The sequence below is a fragment of the Apus apus genome, chromosome Z (assembly GCF_020740795.1).
Source record: "Apus apus isolate bApuApu2 chromosome Z, bApuApu2.pri.cur, whole genome shotgun sequence".
NCBI lineage: Eukaryota > Metazoa > Chordata > Aves > Apodiformes > Apodidae > Apus > Apus apus.
The window spans coordinates 46,489,671-46,503,268 of record NC_067312.1 but is presented as its reverse complement, the minus strand read 5'-3'; the positions used below and the strand labels follow the sequence as shown (position 1 = coordinate 46,503,268).

The 13,598-nt window shown below is 39.5% G+C and overlaps 1 protein-coding gene across 13 annotated transcripts in view; it reads right to left on the bottom strand.

Moving 5' to 3' along the window:
• The window catches only part of CDC14B (cell division cycle 14B), a 56,265-nt gene that overhangs the window by 36,090 nt on the left and 6,577 nt on the right, over positions 1-13,598 (bottom strand). For all 13 annotated transcript variants that reach the window (XM_051642793.1, XM_051642803.1, XM_051642800.1 and 10 more), the window contains exons 2-4: positions 12,043-12,136; positions 11,020-11,095; positions 9,238-9,330 (exon numbers count right to left, since the gene is read on the bottom strand). In XM_051642793.1, coding sequence (XP_051498753.1) covers positions 9,238-9,330; positions 11,020-11,095; positions 12,043-12,136 — 263 coding nt within the window. The remainder of the gene's footprint in view (positions 1-9,237; positions 9,331-11,019; positions 11,096-12,042; positions 12,137-13,598) is intronic.

Sequence of the window (13,598 nt, the reverse complement as noted above, 5' to 3'; positions counted from 1 at the left end):
CTCTTTCTGGCGCCCAGACTACCGGTGCTGAGATTCATGTTCGAGAATAACCTTTCTCCTGTCCATCATGCCACCGATGTGACTTGGAGTAAATGGACTGCTTTGATCACCCAAAGAGCCCGAATAGGGAAACCTAATCGTCCAGGTATTGTGGAAGCAATTACAAACTGGCCAGAAGGCACCCACTTCGGAATGCCACCACAAGAAGTGGTGAGACGAGCTCAAGAAGCTCCACCATATGATCATCTACCAGAGACTGAGAAACAATTTGCTCTTTTCACCGATGGCTCCTGTCGTCTTGTAGGGAACCGCCAGAAGTGGAAAGCTGCCGTGTGGAGTCCTACACGACTGGTTGCGCAAGCAGCTGAAGGAGAAGGTGAATCAAGTCAGTTTGCAGAGGTAAAAGCCATCCAGCTGGCTTTGGACATTGCTGAGCGAGAGGGGTGGCCGAGACTCTACCTCTACACTGACTCGTGGATGGCAGCAAATGCCTTGTGGGGTTGGCTAAAACAGTGGCAGCAGAATAACTGGCAGCGAAAGGGTAAACCTATTTGGGTTGCTGACCTGTGGAAAGACATTGCAGCTCGGATAGAGAAACTGGAGGTAAAAGTGCGTCATGTGGATGCACACGTGCCTCTGAGTCGAGCCACTGAGGAACATCGACACAACCAACGAGCAGATGAGGCTGCTCAAGTGTTCCAAGTAGACTTAGACTGGGAACACAAGGGTGAGCTTTTTCTGGCTCGGTGGGCCCATGATGCTTCAGGTCATCAGGGCAGAGATGCAACATACAAATGGGCTCGTGACCGAGGGGTGGACTTAACCATGGACACTATTGCACAGGTGATCCATGACTGTGAGACATGTGCTGCAATTAAGCAGGCAAAACGGTTGAAACCTTTGTGGTATGAGGGGAGGTGGTCAAAGTACAAATTTGGAGAGGCCTGGCAAATTGACTACATCACACTTCCTCAAAGCCGCCAGGGTAAGCGCTATGTGCTTACAATGGTGGAAACAAGTACAGGATGGTTGGAGACATATCCTGTGCCTCATGCCACAGCCAGGAATACTATTCTGGGTCTTGAGAAGAAAATTTTGTGGAGACATGGTACTCCAGAGAGAATTGAGTCAGACAATGGGACTCATTTCAAGAACAGTCTTGTTACTGATTGGGCTAAAGAGCATGGTATTGAATGGATCTACCATATCCCATACTATGCACAGGCCTCAGGGAAAGTTGAAAGGTACAATGGTTTGTTGAAGGCTACCCTGAAGGCAATGGGTGGTGGAACTTTCAAAAACTGGGATAAAAATTTGGCAAAGGCCACCTGGTTAGTTAATACCAGGGGATCCATCAATCGGGCTGGTCCTGCCCAGTCAGACCTTTTGCATACTACAGATGGGGATAAAGTCCCTGTGGTATGTGAAAGAAACCTGCTGGGTAAAAGTGTTTGGGTCTATCCTGCTTCAGGCAAAGGTAAACCTGTCAGGGGTATTGCTTTTGCTCAGGGGCCTGGACATACCTGGTGTGTGATGATGGAGGATGGTGAAGTACAATATGTACCTCAAGGTAATCTGACTTTGGGAGAGAATCCTTAATTTGACAGCTGGTAATGTATAGAGCCTGTATGTAATATATGGTATGGAATAAGGGGTGGAATGTCCTGGTTTGAGCCAGGATTAAGCCAATTTTTCTTTTCACTGATTTTTTTTTTCTTCTTCAGTAAGCTTTCTTGTAACTAGCAACTGTGTGTTCTGCTAGGCTGATAAGACAGTGGAATGTTTTTCTAACTACTGAGGCTTCAAGGTTACACCTTCACTCCGCCGGCTCAGACACTATGGGGAGATCTCTGACCCCCCCGTGGGAGGCTGAGTTAGACAGACAGCAAAATTGGCCAAAGATATTCCATTCCATATATCTACGTAAGCTCAGAGGAAGGACAGAGATCTTAGAAGACAGCTTCCTCCTTCTTCTCGCCGCTCTCTTCCGTCCATGGCCGGCGTCCGGGGAGGACTCTGCTCATCCATCACCGCCGACCCTTAGGCTCGAGCTCTCCTGACCCTCATAACTCTCCGCTTTCTCCAGCAGCGGCTCCGGGATTTCTCGGGACTCTTCCCAGTTCAGGGGAGTGCTGTGGGAGTTGCTGGGGGTGGGGGGAGGTGAGAGGCTTTTGCCCATATCTGAATATATCTGTATATAATTGTATATATTTTCATGTGTGATTCATTAGTGTTCTAATTAAAGCTGTGTAGTTTAGTTTTCAATCCAGCCAAGTCTCTCTCCTTTTCTCTCTCTCCTTCCCTGACTGGGTGGGGGGGGGGAGGGGATCGAGAGCATTGTTGTCGGACCTGAGTCAAACGGTGACAGTAGGTATGGCATTTAGGGTCATGGTTTACAGTTAGACTCAATGATATTAAAGGTCTTTTCCAGTGTAAATTATTCTGAATTTTTGCTAATAAAGCAATCAACAATTGCTAATAAAGCAATCAACAATAACTACTATTAAAAAGATTAAAATTACTAAAACAAATTTCAAACTGTTATATTAACTGTTCTGGATCACTGGAATGGGCTGCCTAGAGAAGTGGTGGAGGCCACATCCTTGCAGACATTCAAGACCAGGCTTGATGGGGCTCTGAGCAATCTGCTCTAGTATGAAATGTCTCTGCTTATTGTAAGGCAGTTGGAATAGATGACCTCTGTACGTCCTTTCCAACCCAAGACATTCTATGATTCTTTGATGCAGCAGAAGCAGACATTGACTAGGATACCTTTTGTTCATTCTTGCATATACAAATCAAAAGAAGTCTATTAGAATAGCCCCACAAGGGGCTCCTTCCCTGCAGGTCAGGCAAATACTAAAGAAAAAAAAAAAGACAGCTTTAAAAAAAAAAAACACTTTGAAAATTCAGCTGACCTAAAGTAAATAATCCACAGGTACAGCTGCATCAGTTTTAGAATATTCCTACAATGATATGCAAGTGCAGACGGGTGTACATACACACACACACAAATACAGAGGGAAAAACTCTTAAAATCCTTTACAAATATTTTTACTTGCTTCCAGGAAAATTGTTACTATAAGGAACTGATACCTTTCAAACCAAAATAACATTTTATCACATTGTGTAATCACTTGTGTACCAAGAATTTAGAAAATTGCTTTCTTTATGCATTAAAAAAAATATCCTACTGAACTTCAAAATACAACTAGAAATCTGCAATTAGCAGTTGAACTACTAACATTGTTCTAATAATTCTTTTTATTTAGGACATCTGTTTCTAATTAAAGGACTGCAGACAGCTCTAAGAATGGTCAACAGTCCAAGCATTGAGTACTGGGAAAGGTGCACTCAAGCAGTGCTCCTGCCAACATCACTGTGTAGTCAAACAGCTGCTATAACGTTCACTGAATGAAAGAGAAGGACTCGCAGGACTAGGCAACCCAGTCTTTATGAGCATTTAAAGTCAAACACAGAACAAGACTTCTTTTAGCAAGCCACATTATTGTCTGATTCATATTAGTGTTTTCAAACCAGCCCTATTTTTAAACAAAGGTTTTCTAGATTAGCATTAAAACCATGAAAGCAGTATTCACAATAGGATGAAAAGTATTCCTGGTAGAAAATGAAAGGAAGCTCTGATGAGATGAAAAGATATCTTGGTTTTCAAATACATGGCATTGCAAAGTGAAACAGAAATGCTCCATACAGGACAAAACATGTTTGATAATAATGATTAATGATATAACTTGTTGCTTTTTCAGGAAAATTAAATAGGATATTTAAATATGCTTTACTGTTAGAAACTGTATCAACTCAAGTCTGTAAATAGCACTTTAAATTTACATCTATGATGTGCTTAGTGTAATCGAACGTATCTACCTGTTCACACTCAGATGCAAAATCTACTTAAGGTTGCTACCTAAGTCACACTTTTTACCAACCATATAGACTTAGAAGCAAGAAAATAACGACATTATTAATTTTAAATTACTTACAAGCAAATTTCACATGATACAACTATGTTCTAAAAATGTCACTTATCCAAAATGGCCTGAACTGCTGTAAACTGCAAACAATCACAACCAACCCATTTGAACAAATACAAATAACTACTATGTGTGACCAGACTCAACCACAAGCTCACGTGTAGTTTTACTGTAACTTCAGATTTTTAAAAAACCTGCGTTAGATATGCTAGTCAGTTAATACATTAAATTTTCTAGCAATATTCCTTAGAAAAAAAGGTTAAATACAGCTAAATTAAAACAGAAATATATAAGAATAAAAACTTTCCTGTATGGATTTGTGGTGTACTGAGGAAATGCACATGTGGCCAACAGTTCCTTCATTAGCAGAAACACAGTCATTAAGTGGATAAAAATGACAGGAAACAGCTGCCTGTCTCTGGCAACTCTCTTTGTTCATCATAAACAAAAGCAAGAAACCTCCAATTACCTTTTAGACAGAGGAGGGGAGGCAGAGAAAATCATATTAGCTGGGAACTGATGAGGCTGGGCACATTAGCACTTCAGGACAGCTAAGGAAGCAAGCTAGAACTATAGTGAGGGACCCTCAAAGAGCAACCCTTTTTTTCCTGTGGAGACAAGCACTCTGGTAAGAACATAATGAGAAAGAACCTAGCACAAACAGCAAAAAAAGCTGTCGTTATGAAGACTAATCACAGCTTCCCAAATGCAATTTCAAGATGGTAGCTTTTTAGAGGGCACCGACACAGAGAAAGCCAAAAAAACACTTGAGGCATCTTTTGCTTAAATGAAAGGTCAATACTTTGTTCACCTCTTCTTTGCCACTCACTTGTCAAGCACAAACATCTCTCATCAAAACACAATTGAGGGCAAACAGTCTACCCACCTGCAATTTGAGCACTGCCAGAGTTACGCATTTACCACCACTCAGCCTGGACCACTAAACAAGCAGCAGGTTTGCCTGCTTTTCCACAGTGTAGCCAGAGAAAATTCTGCAAGTGCCACGCTAAGAACAGAGCAGTTCAACACCACACAGATGGGTGCTAATTGCTTCTGCAACCTCCAGCTTCTACCCAGCATTAGGCACACAGCTAGGAAGGACACTAGCAAATTGGAAAGGCAAAAAAACAGTACTACGGATCAGAATGGATGAAGGAAACGAAGCTTACCCTGAAGAAAGAAGATGAGAAAATAGACAAAGTACAGAGATGAGTCCTGGAGAAGATGACCTGAATTACAGCAGTTCATGGGGCGGTACCCTCGGAGGGTCACCCTCCAAGTACATAATTAGTGCCAGGCCTGAGAAAAAAAACACTGTTACTAAGTTAATGCAGTCAAGGGGAGAGGGGGGAGCTTGGGAATTGGGTGGAGAGGGCAGAGAGGGTACATTTTCTTTCTTAATATAGAAGGAGCAATGATGGAAGAAGCAGACTTTCCTCACCCACGGCCAGATCCTGATGAAAATCAAGAGAAGCCACTGTAGAGATCAACTCAGAAGATCACTGATGCTTTGGTAGAGTGGTAAGGCCTGAACAGTGCAGATAGCTTCCAAGGAAAAGCAATTGTTCTTTAAAAGGTGAAGAACAAAGGGGTTCCCCCCACACCTCTCTTTCCCCTCACCCCCTCCTCCCATATAAAGTGTAAACATTCAACACCAACACACTGAATTCTGGCTACCCTTTGTGTGGCAGAACAAGCCACACTTATGCTAATCTACATAGAATAATATTATTCCCATTACGCAGTATATCATCTGTAAAAATGAAACAAAATACAAAATTAAAATGGATGGAAGATGAACAAAAAAGGGATTCAGATCTAAATTGTTAAGATTTAATCTAAAATGTCATTTTATTCTAAAACTACATATATAACACTGTATTTGAAAACTTTGTTCTTCACTTTTAAGCCATGTTATACTGAAGAGCCCTGTAGCTTGAGTTAGGCTGTGCCGTCGCATCAAAGTACACCTGGAAGGAAGCAGCAGATGTGGGAGGGGGAGAAAGAAGTGTGTAACCTGGAGAATCCAGAAACTATCTCCACTGAAGAGGAAAGAAAGACAAGTTAGATGAAGTGGGGTTGGGGAAACATTAAAACACATGAACTGTGCAGAAAAGACTAGGAACAGACTTTGCTTCTAAACCAGAAAACTAACAGCTGCCCTAACACTTCACCACAGTTAACAAAGACTCATAATTGCCTTCGTTAAAATGACCATATCCTCATACTATATATACACATACATGTATTTACACGAAAGATGTTGAACGATAAATCATGCTAGTATATCCCAATTGCTTTAAGCAGACACTAAATAAATGTCTGTTTAAGAATACAATTTTAAGGTCAACAAGCCATAAAAATTTCAGGCTCAGAAGTTGCTAGCATAAAAATTTTGAATGTTTAGGAGGACAAACAAGTTCCAGAGGAGAACTAGTTATACACATTTAATTACAGTTTAATGTAGCTATGTGTTAAAATGTGCCTGTGTTTAAAAAAAAAAAGAGAACAAAACCAGAAAGCACAGACACTTACTGTGTCTATGCTACTCCCAAAAACTTCACAACCCATTATTACTAACAAGTAAATTAAAGCACCTCCACCTACAGAGCACCTTGCACACAAAACTATGCTGAAGTTATAAAAGGCCTTACAACACACACAGACAAGCACTGTTTCATGATTAACTCTGTGAACACTACCTTCTTTTTCTGTTTCCTTGCTCTTGCTACTTGGACTCCTCCAACCTGATGCACTGCCATGCAGTTTCTCAATCTAAGGTAAACTGTTGAAATGGGAACCTACCATGAAGCTAAAAAAACAAAATCAAACAAAAACCCACATTCAACCCACCAAAAACAGAATACAGTGGGAACTTACCACTTGCCCTGTAGGGGATCAGAAAAAAAATAATGGTCCTCAGTTCAAGCAATAAAGAGCATTACTAGCAGCATACAGTTTGAGTAACTAAAATTACAGAAATACTTCTTAAAAGTTTTGACCAATAGTAGTTTCCTCATCCAAAAGCAAAGCACTCTGAACTGAAGAAGCAGGTGGATGCCTACACGTTAAAAACAAAGGCCTCAATATATTTCTTTTCAATTGGGAAAGATGCTCATAGACATATGTTTGTCATGCATTCTGAATAGATCCTACACCATTGCTCACATCATACAGAACAACCCAGTTCTCCTTGCAGAAACAAAAATATGGGATGTGAACACTTCAGCAGTGAGTGCTGCAATTAAGCCTGCCTCGTCATGAAGATCATCAAAGGGCACGAGGGAATAAAGTAAGCCTCACGGGCACAGTCTTTTTTCTCTGATCTCCCTTCACTGGAATCCCTCCCACATAATTCTGGGAAGAAACTGTACCCTACTTTACAGAAAAAAGCAGTACCAAAGCTAAAGTCTGTTGCACTGGAAAGAAAATCATCACCTAAGCTAGAGCTACCTCACCATCCAGGACTTGTAATTAAGCAAGACAGCCCCCATTCAAGGATGAGGCTGATACTCATAGTGTTTCACTTTCCCATGGGTCCTTAAGAGAAACGGCCAAAATACTCAGCATTTACACTGCAGTAGCCAAAGCACAGGTTTCTGAAAACTCTGAAAATTCCTAATGGTTTTGACAAGCCTCTTTCTGCTATAAGCCACCTATCTGCAACTGGCCCTCGCTGATGCATTATCTAGTCAGTCATGATCTTGTATCATACTTCTGCCAGATCTGTGATCTTCAGCCTTTCTGTGTTGTGCAACTCCAACCCTCTTCACAATGGTTCTCTGAAGAAAAAACTGTTTAATCCTCTGTCCAGCAGCCTCCATTTTTAATGACCCTGTTTTGGACTGCCATAATCCATATATATTAATCTTAAATCAAGATTAATTCAAGCGTTCCCCTTCAACTGTATATTGTTACTGCAATATGGTAGGACTACTGGATTATCAGAAATAAAGTTTTAGGCTTTTTGTGTACTTTTACACAGTCAACCACAGTATTTTTGTATCAGATTGTTTTGCCATTAGTTAATTTTCCATACCAGGAATTCTGCTCAAAATTTAAGCTGCTGTGCTGCGCTATCCCACCACACCTACTCAGAACAAAAGCTTAAGGAAAAACGAAACCCAACTGCTTCTAAATAATGGCTAATAAATTACACCAGTTCCTTCTCACTTTCTGAGCTTCCATTATGATCAAGTCACTACCTAGTAAGATGTAGTTTTCCGTAAAGGTGCAGCTGTTTTATGAACCTAGTGCCTTAACTGCAAACAAGTTTAGTAACTCTTATGTTGTCAGTCTGTGTTTCAAATATCAAGAGTGACATATTGTGAAAACTGGTTCTTAATTTGTAGTAAGTTCTGCAGGAAATAGACAAGAAACCCTGGGGAGCAGGAAATGGATCTCCTGCATGACACAGAAAGGCAGAAAGGAAACTGCCAGCATCATTGCAGCTAATAAATAGGAATGACCTAAGGCTACATGAACTCTGAGCCCTCAAATCTCCAACATCAAAGAACGCATAGGTTCTCACTTCATTGTATTACTCAGAAAACAAGAGAGATGGTTGCAATCTAGCAAAATATGAATATGGTACATCACATCTTTCCTTCTGAAGCCTCCGACATTTTATTCCTTGACTACACTTTTGTGTACCAAACACTGATTTTTTAGATACAGTTGTGATGTAAAGTCAGTCATTTTCCCCTCTTCAGTCAGGAACCCTGCTCAGTATGTTTTCAGCCACCCTGTATATTCCCAGGCTTTATACCAATCTCAACCCTCCTGCTAGGTTAGCTAAAGAGATCACTTCACATTAGAAAAGCAGCAGCTGGGGAAGAGGTAAATTTAACTTGCACGCAGTGGGAAACAATATGCCACACTTTATGCAAGATAAAATGTATTTATTTCAAATAAGAAAAAAAGAGTATGGGTGGGTGGGAGGAAGGAAAAACATCAAGATGCACTCATTTTTTCTACATCAAAATATTAATAAAGATTGTTTTTTTCAGTGGTGCTCTTATTTCCAGATTCCAGTAGACAGGAAAAACCCTATACCATGTAATTCCATTCACATACTTGTTAGACTTTTAAAACTGTCTTGGTATGTGATACCTTACTATAAAACACATTATTAGGAATATTATTATAGAGAAAGGAATTGTTCTTATCTTGCTGTTTTAAAAAATTAGTATGAAAAAAACAACACATTTAGCAAGCTAAAGTAATGTAAAATTTAAATACTTACTGCGTAGGAGCCTATGAGGAATGCAGCATTTGCTTGTTTTTTCTGATCAAAGCCAGTGTAATGAATTATTTTCTTCCTTATCAATGAAAATGACTGTACCAAGAAATGAACAATATTATGATTTTGAATTTTTTACTTTTCATGCCTTCTCCTATAAAATTAGAGGGATGCAAGGGTCTGTTCAACTTTCAGCCACCTGCATACAGAGGATCAAGTAAACGGTAGACTAGGCCCTCACAAGCTTTAAAAGAGACTATTGCATCCCTAACTAGATTGTTCCAGTATTTTTCAAATTATCCAGCCTAAATATTTTTAATACAAATTAATCTTTTTTTTTCTCCTTGATTCTAGTTAGTGTTTCTGTTATCCAGCCCCATGCAACACATATGAGTAAATACAAAAACATCAGAGGCGCATTAAAGTCTAAATAGTTTTGAAAACTGAATTTAGACTTTTTTATTCTTAAAGATTTGACTATAGACAAATCAATTAGTAGGTTCTAAGGATTAGAATCACTGGAAAACACACGCTTAGTTAAAAAAATATTTTTAAGTATTTCTAAACTTTATCATAAATAACTTTAAAATGTCAACTCAACTTGGCATATAGTTTCTCTAACTATCTAATTATCTTATCAACAGAAAAGACACATCTGTGGTGGCAGCAAAAATTACCCCTTAACTGGCCCTTGAAACAAATTCTGATATGCTTCAAAGTGTATACTTTGATCAACTGTTAAGCTATCATAAAATGTCACTATTTAAATAGCAATGTTACTTGCTCAGATACTATTCAAACGCACTCAAGACAAATAAACCCCAGATCTACTATGTTCTCAGCAATCCTAACATGCGTCTCCGGTATCAAACCCAAGCTATTCAAAGGGATTGCAGTATAGACCTTCTGTTGCTTCAGAGCTTTCTGTAAACAAAAATCAGATAATCTTGTCTCCAGCAAACCTGTCCATAGTGCTACACAGGGACAAAGCAAGTGTGAGTTATGCAAGTACCAGTGAGAGACATCAAGGAATTAAAAAAAAAATTTAAAGCCTATTATGTTGTGCATGTTTCCCAGTTTTCACAGTTCAACGACAGTTTAAAGATCTAAGCAGTTTTGAAGAAGCAAACTGTGATTCGCATTAATGCTAATACGCTTTTTTATCTGCTTAACAGGTTTTATTCACCAACACCAGTTAGAGGTCAACTAACTTGAAGTCATTCATGTTAATCAATACAGGAACTCTCTGTTTTAAAGACACTATAGTATATCAAAAGCCCAATCCCCAAAATCACTGAGGAACCCTCAGAGATGACAGAAGGAGAAGGCAGTCTCCTTCAGGAAAATGCTATAAATGCTATCAAAGATCATATGTTGCTTCTTACTGAAGAGATGTCACAACCAGAAGAGAAGCTCAAATTGAACAAAAACAATCTCAAATAAAAATCACACCCCCAAGCTGACTGAATGCTGGCAGATTGCCAAGAAGACTGAGTTTCAGGAGAGGAGCTTTCATTTAAAGAAGTCTGTACCTCGTTAGCAACTATTTTTTCAAATTAACATTAGTTGCTGCCACAGTGTTGCATCTCTGGATATTAAAGGTAACTGGGTTCCCTCTTGATCCTTCTCCGTAAATTCATCTTGATCTAATTTAGCATTTATATTCAAAATGTAGCTGGATTAGGAATCCAGGAAAACACCTCAAGAAAAACAACAAACTTTTGGCCTCATTTGATTTTGTTCTTTAAAAAGTCAAGAATCTTGAATTAAACCCCCACATGTTACCTTTAATTTCTTATTTAGCTTGCAGCAGTATCTGTAGACCATTGCCAGATTGAGTGGTCCAAAGTCTGCATAGAAGCTGCAAGGAGAAAAGGGGAAAGATTGTACATGATCTCTGTAAATGTCCTTTATTTCTTTTTCAAATTAGATGCTTAAAGCAAAGAATAATATATATGTGCTATATGTGCACCATTCTAAAACCAAGAATGCCTTCTTACATACATACTATTTTGCTGGAGAAAAAAGTTTTGTCATCTTTTAACAGAGACTACAATCTTTTTCTCTGTTTTCCACACACCACCACTGAAAATCCAACCAGAATACTCAGGGTTTGAAGAATTCTCACTACTGTATCAATCTGTGACAACAGTTTAGAAACTCTATTTTAAGAGCAACCCAAAAGCTTTACTTTAAAAGAAGGCCATTAATACTGCTGAAGAAAAGTGAACACAGAGAATACAGATTGATTAGTACTTTTAAAAACAGTAAGCATGCCCTTGGTCAAAAATATTTAAAGAATTAGCAGTATTTCAGATTACATACACAAAGGCATACACTGTTCTGTTCATTTCAAGGGGAATAATATATCGGTTGTAAGCTCATAAAAGCTTGAATCAGTTTTGGCAGCTTTTTTCTCTTATTCTAGGATGTTTAGACATTCCACTTAATACTTGAGCAACTAAAGACATCCCCTTAAGCTCAGCAGTCCAGTTTGAGCTTGTGAATATATATTGTTGCATTATGTTCCTGTGTCTTCAAACAAGAATGGGAACAAAGAAAGCTTCTGGTTTGAAAAGATCTTCAGCAAAACCTGACAGGAAGCCAAGGAACCATTCTAAGACATATAAATCATCATGGCAGGTAAGTCTGAGAGGACCAAATGCATGTAATTAGTTCTATAATGGGAATGGTATGTTTCCCTCAGCAACACTGAAAAACAATATTAATTAGACTTCTTCCTCATTTTTGTTGTTCTGACTCATTTACTTCTGCAAAAGACAGGAAAAAAAATAAATCTGTACTTACTTCTCATACACAAGTTCATCATCGATGCAGAAATAATGGGTATCTGCAGCTCCACTCTTTGGTTTTTGGCAGAGAATCGCAAAATAAAGGCGATCTAAAATGCAAGAAAATTTAAAGCCTTTATAAACAACACACTTTTCTCTTGAAAGGTTCTGTTGACAGGTAATACTTCAACAACTTTAAATGGTTTAAAATTAACCAAATATTCACCTAAGTTTTACTGAACTAGATATTGTTGTTGCTGTTGTTGTTGTTGTTATTATTATCTGATGTAAGCAATAAGGCACACGATGACTGAGGCTTTTTGCTCAGCAATGTTCCCATAATCTCCAGCTCTTCAGTGCTCTTTCCCAAAAGCAGTGTTCCAAGGAAGGAAAGCTACCCATCTGACAGCTTTGCAATACAGCAGGCCCCAGACTTTCCCCCACACACACTGCAGAGACCCAACCTCCTTTTGGCAACAGACCCCACCTACTGAACTTCAAATACCACAACACACACACTCTTAACTAAGCCACAAATCCCCTAGCACCTCAAAGCACCTACATTAAACTAAACAGCAAAGCACGCACCACAAGAAAGGCACTTCCCATCTTTCTGTAAAATGACGATTTCAACAGTAGAGGCGTGCAACTAAAGGTCGCAGGCGACCGACGCCAGAGGGAAGCAAGGCGCCAAGGCAGCAGCCCACTGCCAATCACCGCAGCTGTCTCGCGAACATCCCTATCTACATCCTCACCCCCACTCCGGCCGTCTCTTCAAAGCCTATGCACGTGCCTGCAGGCAGGAGGCACCTTGTGCTTGCCCTAGCTTCCTCTGTTAAGCTGAGGGGGAAAAGAAGCCAGTGATATTCACAAAGATATAAATTATTTTTATAGTCAGGGAAGCTGTAGCCTCAATGAACTTTAACACCGACTGTGCTGCTGCTGTAAATTCCTGTGTTTGCAGTAATTGGACAATAAATATTGAAGGTCTTGCAGCACCACAGCACTTCCTCCTGCTGAAAAAATATCATTAGAAAACACCATTGATTAAAATTAAAACCTAAAAGGAAAGATTTTATTTTTTGCAAACTAGTTGCCTGGAGCAGTTATATGATTAAATATCAAAACAGATCACCTGCATACAAATGTACAATTTCAAAGCGTGATTTATGATAAAGAAAAACTGTACTCCTTTTCCACAGAACAATGGGGGTGGGGGAAAAACAGAACATCCCTTCATGCTTCAAAACAAAATCCTCTATGACTTGCACTTTAAAATCATTATATCTTGAAAATACAAGGTAAAGTGAGTCTCCACATCTGTATTTCATCACTCACATGCTCAGTGTTCACCTATGCATACCAATATCTTGGGCGGTGGAGGCAGACTCCACCACCAAAAAGTGTACACTTGCTAAATGCACACTTCAATAGAACAGCAGTCTGATGTGAATGGCTTGGCTTGAACATTTACAGGTCAGGTGCAACCAGTGGGATGTACAGTAACTTCTGAGCAAATTAGGCATCTACTTCCTTGTTTTCTCAGCAGAAGCAGAACACCAAACCTGCTTA